General features: G+C 34.3%; 2 protein-coding genes and 1 long non-coding RNA gene across 3 annotated transcripts; all 3 read right to left on the reverse strand.

Annotated features, from left to right (window-relative positions):
• Nucleotides 1-97: 97 nt before the first annotated feature.
• On the reverse strand, nucleotides 98-2,697 carry LOC17887176. The gene is made up of 7 exons (XM_006292883.2): nucleotides 2,611-2,697; nucleotides 2,043-2,238; nucleotides 1,795-1,857; nucleotides 989-1,699; nucleotides 591-677; nucleotides 369-453; nucleotides 98-284 (listed from the first exon to the last, which is right to left on the reverse strand). Exons 2-6 carry the CDS (start codon nucleotides 2,220-2,222, stop codon nucleotides 385-387), a joined length of 1,110 nt encoding a protein of 369 aa, XP_006292945.1. The 5' UTR covers nucleotides 2,223-2,238; nucleotides 2,611-2,697; the 3' UTR covers nucleotides 98-284; nucleotides 369-384.
• A 7,115-nt stretch (nucleotides 2,698-9,812) lies between these two features.
• Nucleotides 9,813-10,630, reverse strand: LOC17885598. The gene is made up of 3 exons (XM_023783105.1): nucleotides 10,307-10,630; nucleotides 10,022-10,108; nucleotides 9,813-9,897 (listed from the first exon to the last, which is right to left on the reverse strand). Exons 1-3 carry the CDS (start codon nucleotides 10,628-10,630, stop codon nucleotides 9,829-9,831), a joined length of 480 nt encoding a protein of 159 aa, XP_023638873.1. The 3' UTR covers nucleotides 9,813-9,828.
• A 161-nt stretch (nucleotides 10,631-10,791) lies between these two features.
• Nucleotides 10,792-11,522, reverse strand: LOC111830742. The gene is made up of 3 exons (XR_002834073.1): nucleotides 11,355-11,522; nucleotides 11,119-11,181; nucleotides 10,792-11,023 (listed from the first exon to the last, which is right to left on the reverse strand). It is a non-coding gene; the product is annotated as an uncharacterized LOC111830742 (long non-coding RNA).
• Between the last annotated feature and the right edge of the window lie 6,610 nt (nucleotides 11,523-18,132).

The raw sequence follows: 18,132 nt of genomic DNA on the forward strand, positions 1-18,132 counted from the left end.
CGAGTATTAACGACGGATTAAATACTAATTATCAGATAAAATTCTTATAATTTTGATTCAAAAAATCCTAAAATCAATTTAACCATCCAAAACATAAACCAAAGTACTGAAATAGCAGAAACATAAATAAAATTCAAAAACATAGTTCAGAAATAAGAAATAGAAAAGATCCATTCAACTGTGTAGTTGAGTGAGCCTTTGATGATGATGAGCTTGGAGTCTTGAGCTCTGCAACAGTGCACAAGTCTACCTAACCCCATTTCGACGATCCTTGAGCTCTGCCACTTTTGTAAGAAATAAGAAAAAAATTATTAGAAAATAACTACAATAAATTATAGAAAATATAAAATGTAACAAAATAAACATACTTTGATGATTAGTAATTCACTGTATTGATGTCCACTCGACATCATTAGCAGCATCTTCCACTGTTTTTGGTTCTTCGAAATCAGCCTATGTTTCATCATCAAAAGTTGTTTAGAAAATGCTCATCTTAATCACTTTTAACATGTCAAAATCACATATGATGTGATTAGAAATAAACACTATACTAACATTCTAGTTTTATTAAAAGAAATTAGGTAAATTACCATGATTAGCTCGTAGCCCTGCATCTTTGTAACTTGTTCAGGTTTCAATTCGCCAGTGAGAATTCTTTCAACTAATACTTTTGAGCTCTACAAACAAATAATAAGATATCACAATTAAAGAATCAAATACAAAATTAAAGAAGAAATAAATAAATAAATGCTAAGTTCAATAGTCCTTACACAATTTCTAATGTTCTACAATCTTACTATAAAGCTTATTTAGCTGGATCATGTAATATTATATAGAGATGTGCGTATTTTAAAACATTTTATCATCCTAAAGTAACCAATATTTAATATTTTTGAATAACATAATTGTCATCAACACATGCATGACAAAACAAGCAAAAAGACACAGTAAAAAAAATGAAGAAAAGAAGGAATTAAGTTAAACTAACCTTGAATTTCTCAATTAGAAGCGCCAACTTGTAATTATACTTTGGTATATCATCTGCAAAAGAATCATATAAAGCCTCCTCAAGAGACAAGACCACCTCAACAACATTATCCGATGACACAAACTTAATACCATATTCCTTCTCCTTACTTGCACAACATATGTGCTTAAACAGTGCTTGCAAAAGCTCACCGACTCTCTTGTCACGGTCCAAATCATTGGCCGACTTATAAGCAAACAAATTAACCTCAGTATTGTTTTCAGAATTCGCTATCTCAGCTTCTGAGACATCTCTTTTCCTTACGGATCTTTCACTCTTTGACACTATTGGGACTTTCTTAATGTCAGAGGAATCACCAGTTCTTGAACTCGTCTTTGCCAGGAGAGTGCTAATCTCAAACTTTTGATGCACACTAAAGCCTTCATCAGAGAACTTCCTCAACTTTTTACTGATATTGTCATAAACCTTTTGCACGATGAAGTCAGGAGGCTTCGTAAGGTTTGAACTTTGCTTGTCATCTGGCACGAAATACACAAGACATTTGCTTCTCGCAGATTCAGCAAATACCTCATCCTGATGAAAACTGAAGAAAATTTCCTCCGAGTCTCCAGATTCGCACTTTCCAGCATGTTTTATTTTAATATCTTCTTGGCGATAAAACCACTGCACCAAGATCTTCACAAATCCATCTTTTTTCTTAACATAAATATCCTGTTCAACAAACAATTGAAAAGATAAATTTTTATTGTTGATTGTGATATGAACAACATAAATCTTATATATAAAAGAACCTTGCATCCCTTTACCTTGATCAATGCGATATAGTTGGTTTTCTTTGACTCATACGGATCCAAAAGCACTGTGTCCTCCTACGAAAAAGAAGAGTACAATCTAATGTAAATGTTACTACCAAAAAAATTAACAAACAAAAATTAACAAACATAACATAATTTTTTCATTACAAATACCATGTTAGTTTTATCATACAAATTGATAAAAATTTTGCAATCCCTAAAAACTAAGTACCAAAATCTTATAACAAAACAAAACTCACCAGACTATATTGGGTGCCACGAAACTGAAATGTCTCATAGTAACATTTACGATTTTCTCCTCCACCAGTAACCTTGATACATTTGCCAACTGAATATGCACAAATCTCTCGTCTCCATTCTATCTTTTCTTTCTTGTTCACTTGCTTATCTTCAGTCTCATCTTTTTTTATCCGCTTCATCTCTGTTTCTTTCGCACTAAAATTTGAAAGCAATCGAACCTCGTCTTTATTTTTTTCTCATCAATACTTCATTCAATTGCTACGATAACATCTCATTGGTCCACAACTTTCATATGCAGACAGAATAAAGATTTGAGATTTTCAGAGATTTTAGATTTCTTATTACAGATTTGTTTTTCACCCACAGTTATCGAATCATAAGGATTAATGAAAAAGTGTTAAAATCAACATGATAAATGAATTATTAGTGAAATAACATTTAATGAAATGAAAGATGATTTACAAGTGAAAGAAAATACAGGTATGAAATCTAGTACTCGTTGCATATGGAGTAGGTATGGTAATCATATATAACTTAGATCTCTCCTATAGTCACTCAAATGTGTACCTGATTTTTATACCAGCTGACCAGTGTTTGAATTGTTTGGCTTCGGTTAACAAATAGATAGCCTAATCTCTGGAATAATAGCTTCTGTGGTGCTCTTCTGGGTGTGTTTCTTTTAGTTTGATTTCAATAATCTTTTCTCTGCAGTTTTATATACAAGTTTGTATCAACAAATGAATATTACTAGGTAAAAGACAATACATATAAGGAATTATATCACACGGGAAACGTGTACTATTTTTTCACCGTTAATATAAACACCTAAAAGAAGAAAGATGAGGAGGTGAAAATAGGAAATGAAGAATAAGAAAAAATCATATTATAAAGAGTCAACAATTCCTTTTTTTCCTTTTTATTAATTAAAATTAAAATGATTTAAATATCTACGTAAACTGTCATTTTACATTTGTGCAAATATATTGTACGTATTTGGTTTATGTGACATGTGGTTTTTAATTAATTTGTTTTACATATGGTATGTGAAACACCCTGACCCGAATTCTCAATCTTCGCACATGACACATGGAAAATGTTCTCACTGGAACCTAGGCATGTCAATTAGGATTAAATCCTGCGGGCGACCCGGCCCAGAAAATCATCAGGCTTGAGCTTAAATATATATGTTCATAAGAAATCGGGCCTTTTGGGCTAAACCCATTCGGGTTAAAAGGTTTTCTGGGCTTAACACGGTCGATCTCGGGCCGGCCCAAAAAGCCCTTAAACAAATATATTTTTAATACTTTTGATATTTTAGTTTAATTAGAAGATTTGATTAATGAATAAGTTTTCATATTTACTTATTAGCCTTACTTAATACTTTTAAAATATTTATCTATGACATTTTCAATTATTTATATATGTCAAAACTGAACAAAGGTACAACTAAGTATATATAAGTATCTTGATTTTGAAATTATCAAAGAATATTAAATTTTGACTCTATCATCTACTTTAAAGTATATTAGTTTCATATTTTATTGGGTTAAAGTGTAAAAAATTTATTTGGTTTTCATATTTTTCTCTTAAATTAAGTTAGTTTTAATGAATACTAATAAGTTATTTAGAATTTGATGCATTCTTTTTATAGTATACCATTAAGTATTGTTTTTTTTAAAAACTATTATGAACTTAGAAGTTGATTTTTTTTATCCGTAAGTAAAACCCGAAAAAGCCTGAAAAGCCTTGTAGCCTTGTAAGGGCCGGGCCGGGCTTTGAAATATTATGGAGCTCCACCTTGGTTCTTCATCAACCAAAGCCTAAATCCATGATCCATGGAAATTCTTGCAAGATTTTAGCTCAAACCAAGCTCGTTGGCCCAACCAATAATGCAACCTGCAACAAATCATCAATTCATGCAAAATCTCCACATTAACACTCTATTAGTTCACTACCTAACCGCTCACTTCGCAAACACATTGTTTGATATGAGTCCTATAGTACCACATATCGTCCCACTGTATTTTAACTAGATCATCCTCCAAACGTTGGCTCAAAACAACCATCTCAGACCAGTTTACGCAGTCCCTCTATATGGGCTATTAACGAGCGACACCAACCCTGATGTCACGACCAGGGCTTCTCTTCAAGCTCCACTTGCCCATAAAACCCTAAGTCTCCACAATTCTGACTTCCTATAAAATAACCACAAAACCAAGTAGCCCCATAAGGGAGTCACCAAGGAATTAACCCATGAATTCCTCCTAATCTAACTTACCCATCACAAATCCGTAACAATCATCTCCTAGATGAGCCCTAAGAATTCTCAATTACCTTGGATTAGGAAAAAAATATTGGTAAGGAGCAAGACCACACACAACCAATGATGCTTCCCTCTCCTCTTCCACGCCACAAAAACACAACTCTCCTTCATTCCAGCCTTTGTGACCATCTTCTCTCCTCCCTAACATCCTCTTTTTCACTCATGGGTAGGAAAACAGCTGGGAGGGGAGCCCCTAAATAGATTGAGACGTCCTCTTTTCATGGAGAATAGTTTAGGATTTGTGCGAAACCGTTAAAAAGCATACAAAACTGAGAACAAACCAAACCACAACCATAGTCGGAGTCACATTGTTTAGCGACATCCCTTGGTGTTGAGGGACATCAAGCCCCTTAGCCGATTGTAATTTATGGGCATTAAATTTTTTCCCCTCTAACATAGATTCCTTATCAAATCTGATCACAAAGTCCATATGTAGAAACTTATCCCATCATTGTTACAACGGTCCACACACAAACCTGAGCCACTAATCACTTTAAGATCACGTACCTCGACAACACTTCCATGTTTTTTCTTAGCATGTCAATCGTTTAATCGACCTAGACAAGTGTATTCCATTTAAAAGCTATCTTAGAATCGCATACGTACGCTATAGTACAAAACTGAAACACCTCAATTTGAATTCTTAATTCTTGCACATTACGCACGGAAAACGATCGCACTAGAATTCCATAAATTTCACGAGACAACCATCATTAATTACAAAAGCTTCCACGAGTTCAATCTAGATCCAACTAACCCAAACCATGCAACAACCAAAAATAGTCATACAAACGTACTTAACTTAACAAACGCCTCAACCATTTGCTAACTTTGACTCCTCCTCTACCGGACCACTTTGTAATCCGTCTGATCAAAACACTTGACTCACCCATCCCGAGGATCAAGCTTCGCTTGACAGCGTATTCCAAACAAAACCTCTTATTGGTACATAGTTTAATAACCAATCAACCCTACGCAACCAAGTAACAAGAGACATGGAGTGGACTACTCGATTCCGCTCTAGCCATGGACTTTGGCACCATCCGAGTCACCTTTTTAGCTTTAACCCTACAGCCTGGAGCTTGACCTTGGTTATCCATCAACCTACACCTAACTCAGTTATCCATGGAAACTTCTATTAAGACTTCATCTCAAACCGAGCTCGTTACCCAACCAACAATGCAACATGCAACTAATCAATAATTCATGACAAATATCCACATTAGTACCCTGTTAGTTCACGAACTAACCGTTTCAATCAGAAACACATTGTCAGATATTATTTCTATAGTACTACATATCATCCCACTAAATTTTAGCTAGATCATCCTTGAAACGTTGCCTCAAAAAACCCATCTTAGACTAGTTTATGCAGTCCCTCTGTAAGTGTTGGTAATGAGCGACACCAACCCTGATGTCATGACCAGGGGCTTCTCTTCAAGCTACTCTTAGCCATAAAAACCTAGCTCTCCATAATTCTCGCTTCTACATATAACCATAAAACCAAGTAGCCCCACAATGTGATAGCCAAGGAAACAAACCATAGATTCCTCCTAATAAAACTTACCAATAAAAATTTTGTAACAATCATCCCCTAATTGAGCCTAAGAATTCCCACTTACCTAGATTTGGGATGAAATCTTGGTAAGGAGCAAGACCACACACAACCAACGATGCTTCTCTCTCCTCCTTCACGCCACAATAACACAACTTTCTTTCATTCTCATCCCTGTAACCTTCTTCTCTCCCCTCTAACATCCATGCATACCAAAATCTCTCTTATGCACTCTTGAATAGGAAAACAGATGGCAAGAGAACCCTTAAATAGATTGAGGCGTCCTCCTTTTATAAAGATTAGTTTAAAAAACCACAGAAAACTTGATATTGAACCAAATCAAAACCATATCCAGCTCACGGTGCTGAGCAACACCCCTTGGTGTTGGTCAGCACCAAGCCCCTTAGCCGATTCTAATTCATGGGCGTTACAATTATCTCCCTGTAACATAGATTCGTCATAAAATCTGAACACATAGTCCATATGTAAAAAAAATTATTCCATCACCTTTGCAATGGTCCACGCACAAACCTGAGCCACTAATCACGTTGCAGCGCCAGCTGTTGCCGGGGTGTGGCATGGGGTCCACGGGGCAGGTTGTTACAGTAGGTGCTGGTGTCGACCGATACCAATCCTAATGTCACGACCTAAGCTTCTCTTCAAGATTTTCTTGGCCACGAAAACCCTAGCTCTAAACAGTACTCCATACGACTAAAAACAAAGCAGCCCAGAAGGCGACAACCAAGGAAAAATGCCATGGGTTCCACCTAATCCATCTTACCCATCCTAACATAGTAAAAAGATCATGTGGTGATTTATAGGGTTTGTAACAAATATTTATAGCTTCTAGGAAGTAGCAAATCGATTGTCGAATAGGGTTAAGCCCACGATTTCACAAGGCAAACCAAATAAGGAAGTTAGGCCCATGGGCTGGGAGTAGACATAGGGCATATCACAAGCGGTGACGGTTGGGGCATTATAAAGCTGAATTCATTGTTTTCTTGAAGAAATCTTTACCATACGTTGTACATATCTTTTAAGAAGAAGAATAATATGATTGAAAGTTCATTTGGACATCCTACTGTAAATTTCAAATTTCTATTAGATCTTCAAGAAACTATTCTATAAAATCTAAAATTATGCACTCGACAATCATATATTTCCAGCACATATATGCATGATCGACCAGTCGATATTTAACATATAAATTAGGACACATATGCTATATAACCAATTTATAGATCATGCCAAATATTTGAAATCATATTTCATATACACATCAAAACTATTAAAATTAATTATTTTATTATTAGTATTGAGAAATATGTGGTTTATAGAAAGTAAAAACAAAAATCAAGCATTGCAACTAAAAGAGCAAACACATTGCTTGCTTGATGGCATACAAGCTCCATTTCCACCTGGGTGCCTCCAAGTACACAGCTCCCTACATAGTTGTGCTTCACATGCTACTGCTCCATTAATATATTCATGACACAATTCTTGTCCTTGAGTCCCCTTTGGCACGAGCCCTAATAGAGATACTCAAATATTTTGTTATGAAAATAAAAGAAACTGTTAAATATTTTTATATAATGTTAAAGTGTGAATCGAACCTAGAACAAGGATTACCATGAAGATAGCAATGATAGTGGTCTTTGACATCTTTGATGATATAATCAAAATGAAATCTGCAAAATGAAAAGTGATGTGTGTAATGGTTATGTACATGTTGATACAATATATATAAGATCATGCACAAACTTTAAAAAGTAAAAAATAAAACTAGATTCTGCAAATGACTAAATATTTGAATAACATATCTTTGGAAATATATCTGGATATGGCTAAAGATTTGAATAACACTTATAGAAAAAATCTCTAGACAATTGACTACAAGTGATCAAAACATATAAGAATGTCATAAACTCAAAAAATAATTAAATATATTATGTAAAATGGAAAAGACATTATGAAAAATAAACCCACAAAAATATCAAACAAAAACTAAAATATTTTACTTAAAGATTAGAACAAACTGATAAATTACTCGATTTTAATTTATTGATTAACTTAGGATTAGATTACTATTGCTATTGATGGGGCAATGATGGCTTTCCCACATCAACTTCAAATTCTTCCAAGTATACATACACAAGATATGCTAAAAGCCTAGTAACATAGATCATGACGTACATAAATACTCGAAACTAGATTTTGACTGCTACATTGCAGGATAAGTTATTAGTAACTAAAGTTTTTAATATTTTAGTTGTATTTATTTTCAGGATATTTGCTAAAATAAGTTTTATGTACACTTTTACAAAAATACACTCTCTTGTTGTCCATTTTCAATAATATCCTTTTCAATATACAAAATGAAACATAAAACTCCAAATGCTAACCCATACACTCTCAAAATTATATCCTAAATGTAAAATAGAGAATCCAAACCTAAAAACAAATCTTATAATTAATTTAACATATTATAATTGTGTAAAAGAGGGTAAAATGAAAATCGCAGAAAACAAAGTATTTTTGCAGAAGGGTATCAAGGAAAAAACATTAGTCAAAATTTCGTTTTATTTTATAATTTTGCTCACTTTATATAGTATTTAAGGTTGTATAAGTGTATTATTTTTAATCATATGATTTAACCCACAGTATACCGCGAAACAATTAGATTTTTACATAATATTAATTTAATCGCTTAATTATATATGTTTATTACTCTAATACTAGAGGTTACTCTCCGCGCTACGCGCGGGTTAAATTTCTAATAATAATTGTTTTTCTTTAAGTAGAATTAATAATTTGATTTGGGTTGTTATTTGGACAATACTATCCAAATAGTTTGATTTTATTTTGTTACACATACATATTAAGAGTTTACTACAATGTAAAAACTTAATTTACCAAGAAAAGCAATACAATTTGAAAGCAATGAAAATGATTATGTCAAACCATCATACTTCAAGTGTGCGGAAGAAGAGCATTCTAAGCGCGACGAACCTTATCCATCCCGCGTACGCTTTCAAGAAAACAGTAGGGAAGCCAGTGAACGTTTTGGGTGTGGAGAAGAAGGGCATTTCTCGTGTGAAAGCTCGAATTCGTCGAGAATAATAAGCACTTCACGGGGCAGAGACTCACAGCGTTTATGCTACAAATGTAAACGAAGAGGCCATTTTGCTTGTGAATGCCCCAATACCTCCCATTACCAGGTAGTAGCTTTATCTCTCTCTTTCTCTACATTTGTTGCGTTGAGCTCTTCACTTCTATCCTTACTCTTATGTTATTCACTTTGATTTATCTTTTCAGGATAGATTGGATACATATCTAACAAGAAACTCCAATTTAATGCAGAGCATCGACCAATTAGTCAATGATTTCATTTGAGTCCAATTGTTATTATTTGTTCTTTTATTCAGATTTGTTTTACAACTAAATATATGTTCTAAGCTTAAATAAACATGGCTCCAATCCTAGTATAATATGAACCCTATTGGAATTTTAAGTTGAGTTTATAATAGTTCTTATAGAGTATAGCTTAATGCCAACAATAATTTTTTTTGTAAAACTTTCGAGTATTAACGATGGATTAAATAATAAATATCAAATAAAATTCTTGCAATTTTGATTCAAAAAATCCTTAAAATCAATTAAACCATCCAAAACAAAAACCAAAGTATTGAAAATAGGAGAAACATAAATAGAACTCAAAAACATAGTTCAGAAATAACAAATAGAAAAGATCCATGCAACTGTGTAGTCCAGTGAGCCTTTAATGATGAGCTTGGAATCTTGAGCTCTGCCACTTTAGTAAGAAATAAGAAAAAATTATAAAATATCTAAAATAAATTAAAGAAAATATAAAATGTAACAAAATAAACATACTTTGATGATTAGTAATTCACTGTATTGATGTCCTCTCGACATCATTAGCAGCATCTTCCACTGTTTTTGGTTCTTCAAAATCAGCCTATGTTTCATCATCAAGAGTTTTAAGAAAATCCTAATCTTAATCACTTTTAACATGTCAAGATAAACACTAAGAGATTTAAGACTAACATTCTAGTTTCATCAAAAGAAATTAGGTAAATTACCATGATTAGCTCGTAGCCCTGCATCTTTGTAACTTGTTCAGGTTTCAATTCGCCTTTGAGAATTCTTTCAACTAATACTTGTGAGCTCTACAAACAAATAATAAGAATATCACAATTAAAGAGTCAAATCAAAGGTAAAGAAGAAAGAAATAAACAAAAGCTAAGTTCAATGGTCCTTACACAATTTCTAATGTTATACAATCTTACTATAAAGCTTAATTAGCTGGATCATGCAAAAAGACCCAGTAAAAAAATGAAGAAAAGAAGGAATTAAGTTAAACTAACCTTGAATTTCTCAATTAGAAGCTGCAACTTGTAATTATACTTTGGTATATCATCTGCAAAAGAATCATATAAAGCCTCCTCAAGAGACAAGACCACCTGAACAACATTATCTGATGACACAAACTTAATACCATCTTCCTTCTCCTTACTTGCACAACATATGTGCTTAAGTAGTGCTTGCAAAAGCTCACCGACTATCTTGTCACGGTCCAAATCACTGGCCGACTTATAAGCAAACAAATTAACCTCATTATTGTTTATAGAACTCACTATCTCAGCTTCTGAGACATCTCTTTTCCTTACAGATCTTTCACTCTTTGACATTCTAGTCACTGAGACTTTCTTAATGTCAGAGGAATCACCAATTCTTGAAATCGTCTTTGCCACGAGAGTGGTAATCTCAAACTTCTGATGCACATTAAAGCCTTTGTCAGAGAGCTCCCTCAACTTATTATTGATATTGTCATAAACCTTTTGCACGATGAAGTCAGGAGGCTGAGTACGGTTTGAAGTTTGCTTATCATCTGGCAAGAAATACACAAGACATTTGCTTCTCACAGATTCAGCAAATAGCTCATCCTTATGAAAACTGAAGAAAACTTCCTTCGAGTCTCCAGATTTGCACTTTCCAGCATGTTTTATTTTAATATCTTCTCGGCGATAAAACCATTGCACCAAGATCTTCACAAATCCATCTTTTTTCTTAACATAAATATCCTGTTCAACAAACAATTGAAAAGATAAATTTTTATTGTTGATTGTGATATGAACAACATAAATCGTATATATAAAAGAACCTTACATCCCTTTACCTTGATCAATGCGATATAGTTGGTTTTCTTTGACTCATACGGAGCCAAAAGCACTGTGTCCTCCTACGAAAAAGAAGAGTACAATCTAATGTAAATGTTACTACCAGAAAAATTAACAAGACATAACATAATCTTTTCATTACAAATACCGTGTTAGTTTTATCATACAAATTGATAAAAAAAAATAGCAATCCCTAAAAACTAAGTACCAAAATCTTATAACAAAACAAACTCACCAGACTATATTGGGTGCCACGAAACTGGAATGTCTCATAGTAACATTTACGATTTTCTCCTCCACCAGTAACCTTGATACATTTGCCAACTGAATATGCACAAATCTCTCGTCTCCATTCTATCTTTTCTTTCTTGTTCACTTGCTTATCTTCAGTCTCATCTTTCTTTATCCGCTTCATCTCTGTTTCTTTCGCACTAAAATTTGAAAACAATCGAACATCGTCTTTATTTTTTCTCATCAATACTTCATTCAATTGCTACGATAACATATCATTGGTCCACAACTTTCATATGCAGACAGAATAAAAATTTGAGATTTTCAGAGATTTTAGATATCTTATTATAGATTTGTTTTTCACCCACATTATCGAATCATAAGGATTAATGAAAAAGTGTTAAAATCAACATGATAAATGAATTATTAGTGAAATAACATTTAATGAAATGAAAGATGATTTACAAGTGAAAGAAAATACAGGTATGAAATCTAGTACCCGTTGCATATGGAGTAGGTATGGTAATCATATATAACTTAGATCTCTCCTATAGTCACTCAAATGTGTACCTGATTTTTATACCAGCTGACCAGTGTTTGAATTGTTTGGCTTCGGTTAACAAATAGATAGCCTAATCTCTGGAATAATAGCTTCTGTGGTGCTCTTCTGGGTGTGTTTCTTTTAGTTTGATTTCAATAATCTTTTCTCTGCAGTTTTATATACAAGTTTGTATCAACAAATGAATATTACTAGGTAAAAGACAATACATATAAGGAATTATATCACACGGGAAACGTGTACTATTTTTTCACCGTTAATATAGACACCTAAAAGAAGAAAGATGAGGAGGTGAAAATAGGAAATGAAGAATAAGAAAAAATCATATTATAAGGAGTCAACAATTCCTTTTTTTCCTTTTTATTAATTAAAATTAAAATGATTTAAATATCTACGTAAACTGTCATTTTACATTTGTGCAAATATATTGTACGTATTTGGTTTATGTGATATGTGGTTTTTAATTATTTTGTTTTACATATGGTATGTGAAACACCCTGACCCGAATTCTCAATCTTCGCACATGACACATGGAAAATGTTCTCACTGGAACCTAGGCATGTCAATTAGGATTAAATCCTGCGGGCTAGCCCGACCCGGCCCAGAAAATCATCGGGCTTGGGATTAAATATATTTGTTCATAAAAAATCGGGCTTTTTGGGCTAAACCCATTCGGGTTAAAGGGTTTTCTGGGCTTAACCCGGTCGATATCGGGCCGGCCCGAAAAGCCCTTAAACAAATATATTTTGAATATTTTGAATATTTTAGTTTAATTAGAAGATTTGATTAATGAATAAGTTTTCATATTTACTTACTAGCCTTACTATCTATGACATTTTCAATTATTTATATATGTCAAAACTGAACAAAGCTACAACTAAGTATATATAAGTATCTTGATTTTGAAATTATCAAAGAATATTAAATTTTGACTCTATCATCTACTTTAAAGTATATTAGTTTCATATTTTATTGGGTTAAAGTGTAAACAATTTATTTGGTTTTCATTTTATCTCTTAAATTAAGTTAGTATTAATGAATATTGATAAGTTATTTAGAATTTGATGCATTCTTTTTATAGTATACCTTTAAGTATTTTTTTTTAAACTATTATGAAATTAGAAGTTGATTTTTTTTATCCGTAAGTAAACCCCGAAAAGCCTGAAAAGCCTTGTAGCCTTATAAGGGCCGGGCCGGGTTTTAAAATATAGGCTCGGATATTTTTCAGGTTGGGCCGGGCCGGACTCAAATATATAAGGGCTTTACGGGTTTCAGGCCAGGCCGGGCCAGCCCGATTGATATGCCTACGGGAACCCGCTTATACATTTCAACAAGACAACATGCGCGAATTCAACTTCTTGCAAAAGGTTCAACAAGTTTAGGCTAGATCAAACAGACAAAAACAACGCGACGATCAGACATTGACTTAACTTAATAAGCGCCTCCAGCATTCACTGACTCTAATTCCTCATATATTGGAACACTTCGTGTGATCAAGCCACTCGACTCCGCTTCCCATATCAAGTTTCGCTTGGCCACGTATCCCAAATGCCACCTCATCTTGGTATTTAATCGCACAACCAACCACTTATAAGTGAACAAGTAAGAAGAGTGATGGGTTGGAATACTCCATTATGCTCCGGCCACAGACTTTGCCTCTCCGATGAACCATGTTAGCGTTAAATGTATATTATGGAGCTCCACCTTGGTTCTTCATCAACCAAAGCCTAAATGAATGATCCATGGAAATTCTTGCAAGATTTTAGCTCAAACCAAGCTCGTTGGCCCAACCAATAATTCAACATGCAACAAATCATCAATTCATACAAAATCTCCACATTAACACTCTATTAGTTCACTACCTAACCGTTCACTTCGCAAACAAATTGTTTGATATGAGTCATATAGTACCACGTATCGTCCCACTGTATTTTAACTAGATCATCCTCAAAACGTTGGCTCAAAACAACCATCTCAGACCAGTTTACGCAGTCCCTCTATAGGGGCTGTTAACGAGCGACACCAACCCTGATGTCACGACCAGGGCTTCTCTTCAAGCTCCACTTGCCCATAAAACCCTAAGTCCCCACAATTCTCACTTCCCATAAAAATAACCACAAAACCAAGTAGCCCCATAAGGCAATCACCAAGGAATTAACCCATGAATTCCTCCTAATCTAACTTACCCATCACAAATCCGTAACAATCACTCCTAGATGAGCCTAAGAATTCTCAATTACCTTGGATTAGGAGAAAAATATTGGTAAGGAGCAAGACCACACACAACCAATGATGCTTCCCTCTCCTCTTCCACGCCACAAAAACACAACTCTCCTTCATTCCATCCTTTGTAACCATCTTCTCTCCTCCCTAACATCCCCTTTTTCACTCATGGGTAGGAAAACAGCTGGGAGGGGAACCCCTATATAGATTGAGACGTCCTCTTTTCATGGAGAATAGTTTAGGATTTGTGCGAAACCGTTAAAAAGCAAACAAAATGAGAACAAACCAAACCACAAACATAGTCGGAGTCACATTTTTGAGCGACACCCCTTGGTGTTGAGCGACACCAAGCCCCTTAGCCGATTGTAATTTATGGGCATTAAATTTTTTCCCCTCTAACATAGATTCCTTATCAAATCTGATCACAAAGTCCATATGTAGAAACTTATCCCATCATTGTTACAACGGTCCACACACAAACCTGAGCCACTAATCACTTTAAGATCACGTACCTCGACAACACTTCCATGTTTTTTCTTAGCATGTCAATCGTTTAATAGACCTAGACAAGTCTATTCCATTTAAAAGCTATCTTAGAATCGCATACGTACGCTATAATACAAAACTGAAACACCTCAATTCGAATTCTCAATTCTTGCACATTACGCACGGAAAACGATCTCACTAGAATTCCATAAATTTCACGAGACAACCATCATTAATTACAAAAGCTTCCACGAGTTCAATCTAGATCCAACTAAACCAAACCGTGCAACAATCAAAAATAGTCATACAAACGTACTTACCTTAACAAACGCCTCAACCATTTGCTAACTTTGACTCCTCCTCTACCGGACCACTTTTTCATCCGTCTGATCAAGACACTTGACTCACCCATCCCGGGAAACAAGCTTCGCTTGACAGCGTATTCCAAACGAAACCTCTTATTGGTACATAGTTGAAAAACCAATCAACCCTACGCAACCAAGTAACAAGAGACATGGAGTGGACTACTCGATTCCGCTCTAGCCATGGACTTTGGCACCATCCGAGTCACCTTTTTAGCTTTAACCCTACACTCTGGAGCTTGACCTTGGTTATCCATCAACCTACACCTAACTCAATTATCCATGGAAACTTCTATAAGACTTCATCTCAAACCGAGCTCGTTACCCAACCAACAATGCAACATGCAACTAATCAATAATTCATGATAAATATCCACATTAGTACCTTGTTAGTTCACGAACTAACCGTTTCAATCAGAAACACATTGTCAGATATTATTTCTATACTACTACATATCATCCCACTAATTTTTAGCTAGATCGTCCTTGAAACGTTGCCTCAAAAAACCCATCTTGGATTAGGAAAACACGTCTCTGTAACCTTCTTCTCTCCTCTCTAACATCCATGCATACCAAAATCTCTCTTATGCCCTCTTGAACAAGAAAACAGATGGCAAGAGAACCCTTAAATAGATTGAGGCGTCTTCCTCTTTATATTGATATTGAACCAAATCAAAACCATCTTTGATTTTGGTATGCATGGATGTTAGTTTAAGAAACCACAGAAAACTTGATATTGAACCAAATCAAAACCATCTTTGGCTCACTGTGCTGAGCAACACCCCTTGGTGTTGGTCAGCACCAAGCCCCATAGCCGATTCTAATTCATGGGCGTTACAATTATCTCCCTGTAACATAGATTCGTCATAAAATCTGAACACATAGTCCATATGTAAAAAATATTATTCCATCACCTTAGCAATGGTCCACACACAAACCTGAGCCACTAATCACGATGCAGCGCCTGCTGTTGCCAAGTTGTGGCGTGGGGTCCACGGGGCAGGTTGTGATAGTAGGTGCTGGTGTCGACCGATACCAATCCTAATGTCACGACCTAAGCTTCTCTTCAAGATTTTCTTGGCCACGAAAACCCTAGCTCTAAACAGTACTCCATACGACTAAAAACAAAGTAGCCTAGAAGGCGACAACCAAGGAAAATGCCATGGATTCCACCTAATCCATCTTACCCATCCTAACAAATCATACCCTTGATAAGCCTAAGATCAGTCATATAACCGGCATGCTTCCCTATCTTCTTCCATGCTGTAGCAGCAAGAATATCCGTCATCTTGTGATACCTCGGTTTCAGGTTAATATGGTCGTGTATACAAAGAGGTTGAAAAGAATTAATTTAGCCAACTATGTCACTAAAGTATAATTATATTTTTGTTCAAAGATATTTAGAGAACACCAGAGTAAAGTGTGCTTATGCTAGCTAGAGTTGTAGGATGGGTGACATTCTAGGAAGTGATTATTAGAACTGTACGAGTGATAATAAAACATAGAAAAAGATCATGTGGTGATTTGTAGGGTTTGTAACAAATATTATAGCTTCTGGGAAGTAGCAAATCGATTGTCGAATAGGGTTAAGCCCACGAGATCACGAGGCAGACCAAATAAGGAAGTTAGGCCCATGGGCTGGGAGTAGACATAGGGCATATCACAAGAGGTGACGGTTGGGGCATTATAACAAGCTGAATTCATTGTTTTCTTGAAGAAATCTTTACCATACGTTGTACATATCTTTAATTTAAGAAGAAGAATAATATGATTGAAAGTTCATTTGGACATCCTACTGTAAATTTCAAATTTCTTTTAGATCTTCAAGAAACTGTTCTACAAAATCTAAAATTATGCACTCGACAATCATATATTTCCAGCAAATATATGCTTGATCGGCCAGTCGATATTTAACATATAAATTAGGACACATATGCTATATAACCAATTTATAGACCATGCCAAATATTTGAAATCATATTTCACATACACATCAAAACTATTAAAATTAATTATTTTATTATTAGTATTGAGAATATGTGGTTTATAGAAAGTAAAAACAAAAATCAAGCATTGCAACTAAAAGAGCAAACACATTGCTTGCTTGATGGCATACAAGCTCCATTTCCACCTGGGTGCCTCCAAGTACACAGCTCCCTACATAGTTTTGCTTCACATGCTACTGCTCCATTAATATATTCATGACACAATTCTTGTCCTTGAGTCTCCTTTGGCACGAGCCCTAATAGAGATATATAAACATAATCTCAAATATTTTGTTATGAAAATAAAAGTACCTGTTAAATATTTGTTATATAATGTTAAAGTGTGAATCGAACCTAGAACAAGGATTACCATGAAGATAGCAATGATAGTGGTCTTTGACATCTTTGATGATATAATCAAAATGAAATCTGCAAAATGAAAAGTGATGTGTGTAATGGTTATGTACATGTTGATACAATATATATAAGATCATGCACAAACTTTAAAAAGTAAAAAATAAAACTAGATTCTGCAAATGACTAAATATTTGAATAACATATCTTTGGAAATATATCTGGATATGGCTAAAGATTTGAATAACACTTATAGAAAAAATCTCTAGACAATTGACTACAAGTGATCAAAACATATAAGAATGTCATAAACTTAAAAAATAATTAAATATATTATGTAAAATGGAAAAGACATTATGAAAAATAAACCCACAAAAATATCAAACAAAAACTAAAATATTTTACTTAAAGATTAGAACAAACTGATAAATTACTCGATTTTAATTTATTGATTAACTTAGGATTAGATTACTATTGCTATTGACGGGGCAATGATGGCTTTCCCACATCAACTTCAAATTCTTCCAAGTATACATACACAAGATATGCTAAAAGCCTAGTAACATAGATCATGACGTACATAAATACTTGAAACTAGATTTTGACTGTTACATTGCAGGATAAGTTATTAGTAACTAAAATTTTTAATCTTTTAGTTGTATTTATTTTCAGGATATTTGCTAAAATAAGTTATTATGTACACTTTTACAAAAATACCCTCTCTTGTTGTCCATTTTCAATAGTATTCTTTTTCAATATACAAAATGAAACATAAAACTCCAAATGCTAACCCATACACTCTCAAAACTATAT

The sequence above is a fragment of the Capsella rubella genome, unplaced genomic scaffold (assembly GCF_000375325.1).
Source record: "Capsella rubella cultivar Monte Gargano unplaced genomic scaffold, Caprub1_0 scaffold_5, whole genome shotgun sequence".
NCBI lineage: Eukaryota > Viridiplantae > Streptophyta > Magnoliopsida > Brassicales > Brassicaceae > Capsella > Capsella rubella.

Bases quoted from the DNA above. Each gene is read 5' to 3' on its own strand.
- LOC17887176 (XM_006292883.2), bottom strand. From the start codon at position 2,222: ATGAAGCGGATAAAAAAAGATGAGACTGAAGATAAGCAAGTGAACAAG. The intron at 1,858-2,042 runs GTGAGTTTTGTT...TCTTTTTCGTAG, and splicing joins GTGGCACCCAATATAGTCTG to GAGGACACAGTGCTTTTGGA. The intron at 1,700-1,794 runs GTAAAGGGATGC...TTTGTTGAACAG, and splicing joins ACTATATCGCATTGATCAAG to GATATTTATGTTAAGAAAAA.
- LOC17885598 (XM_023783105.1), bottom strand. From the start codon at position 10,630: ATGTCAAAGAGTGAAAGATCTGTAAGGAAAAGAGATGTCTCAGAAGCT. The intron at 10,109-10,306 runs GTTAGTTTAACT...ATTTGTTTGTAG, and splicing joins TTCTAATTGAGAAATTCAAG to AGCTCACAAGTATTAGTTGA. The intron at 9,898-10,021 runs GTAATTTACCTA...GATGAAACATAG, and splicing joins AGGGCTACGAGCTAATCATG to GCTGATTTTGAAGAACCAAA.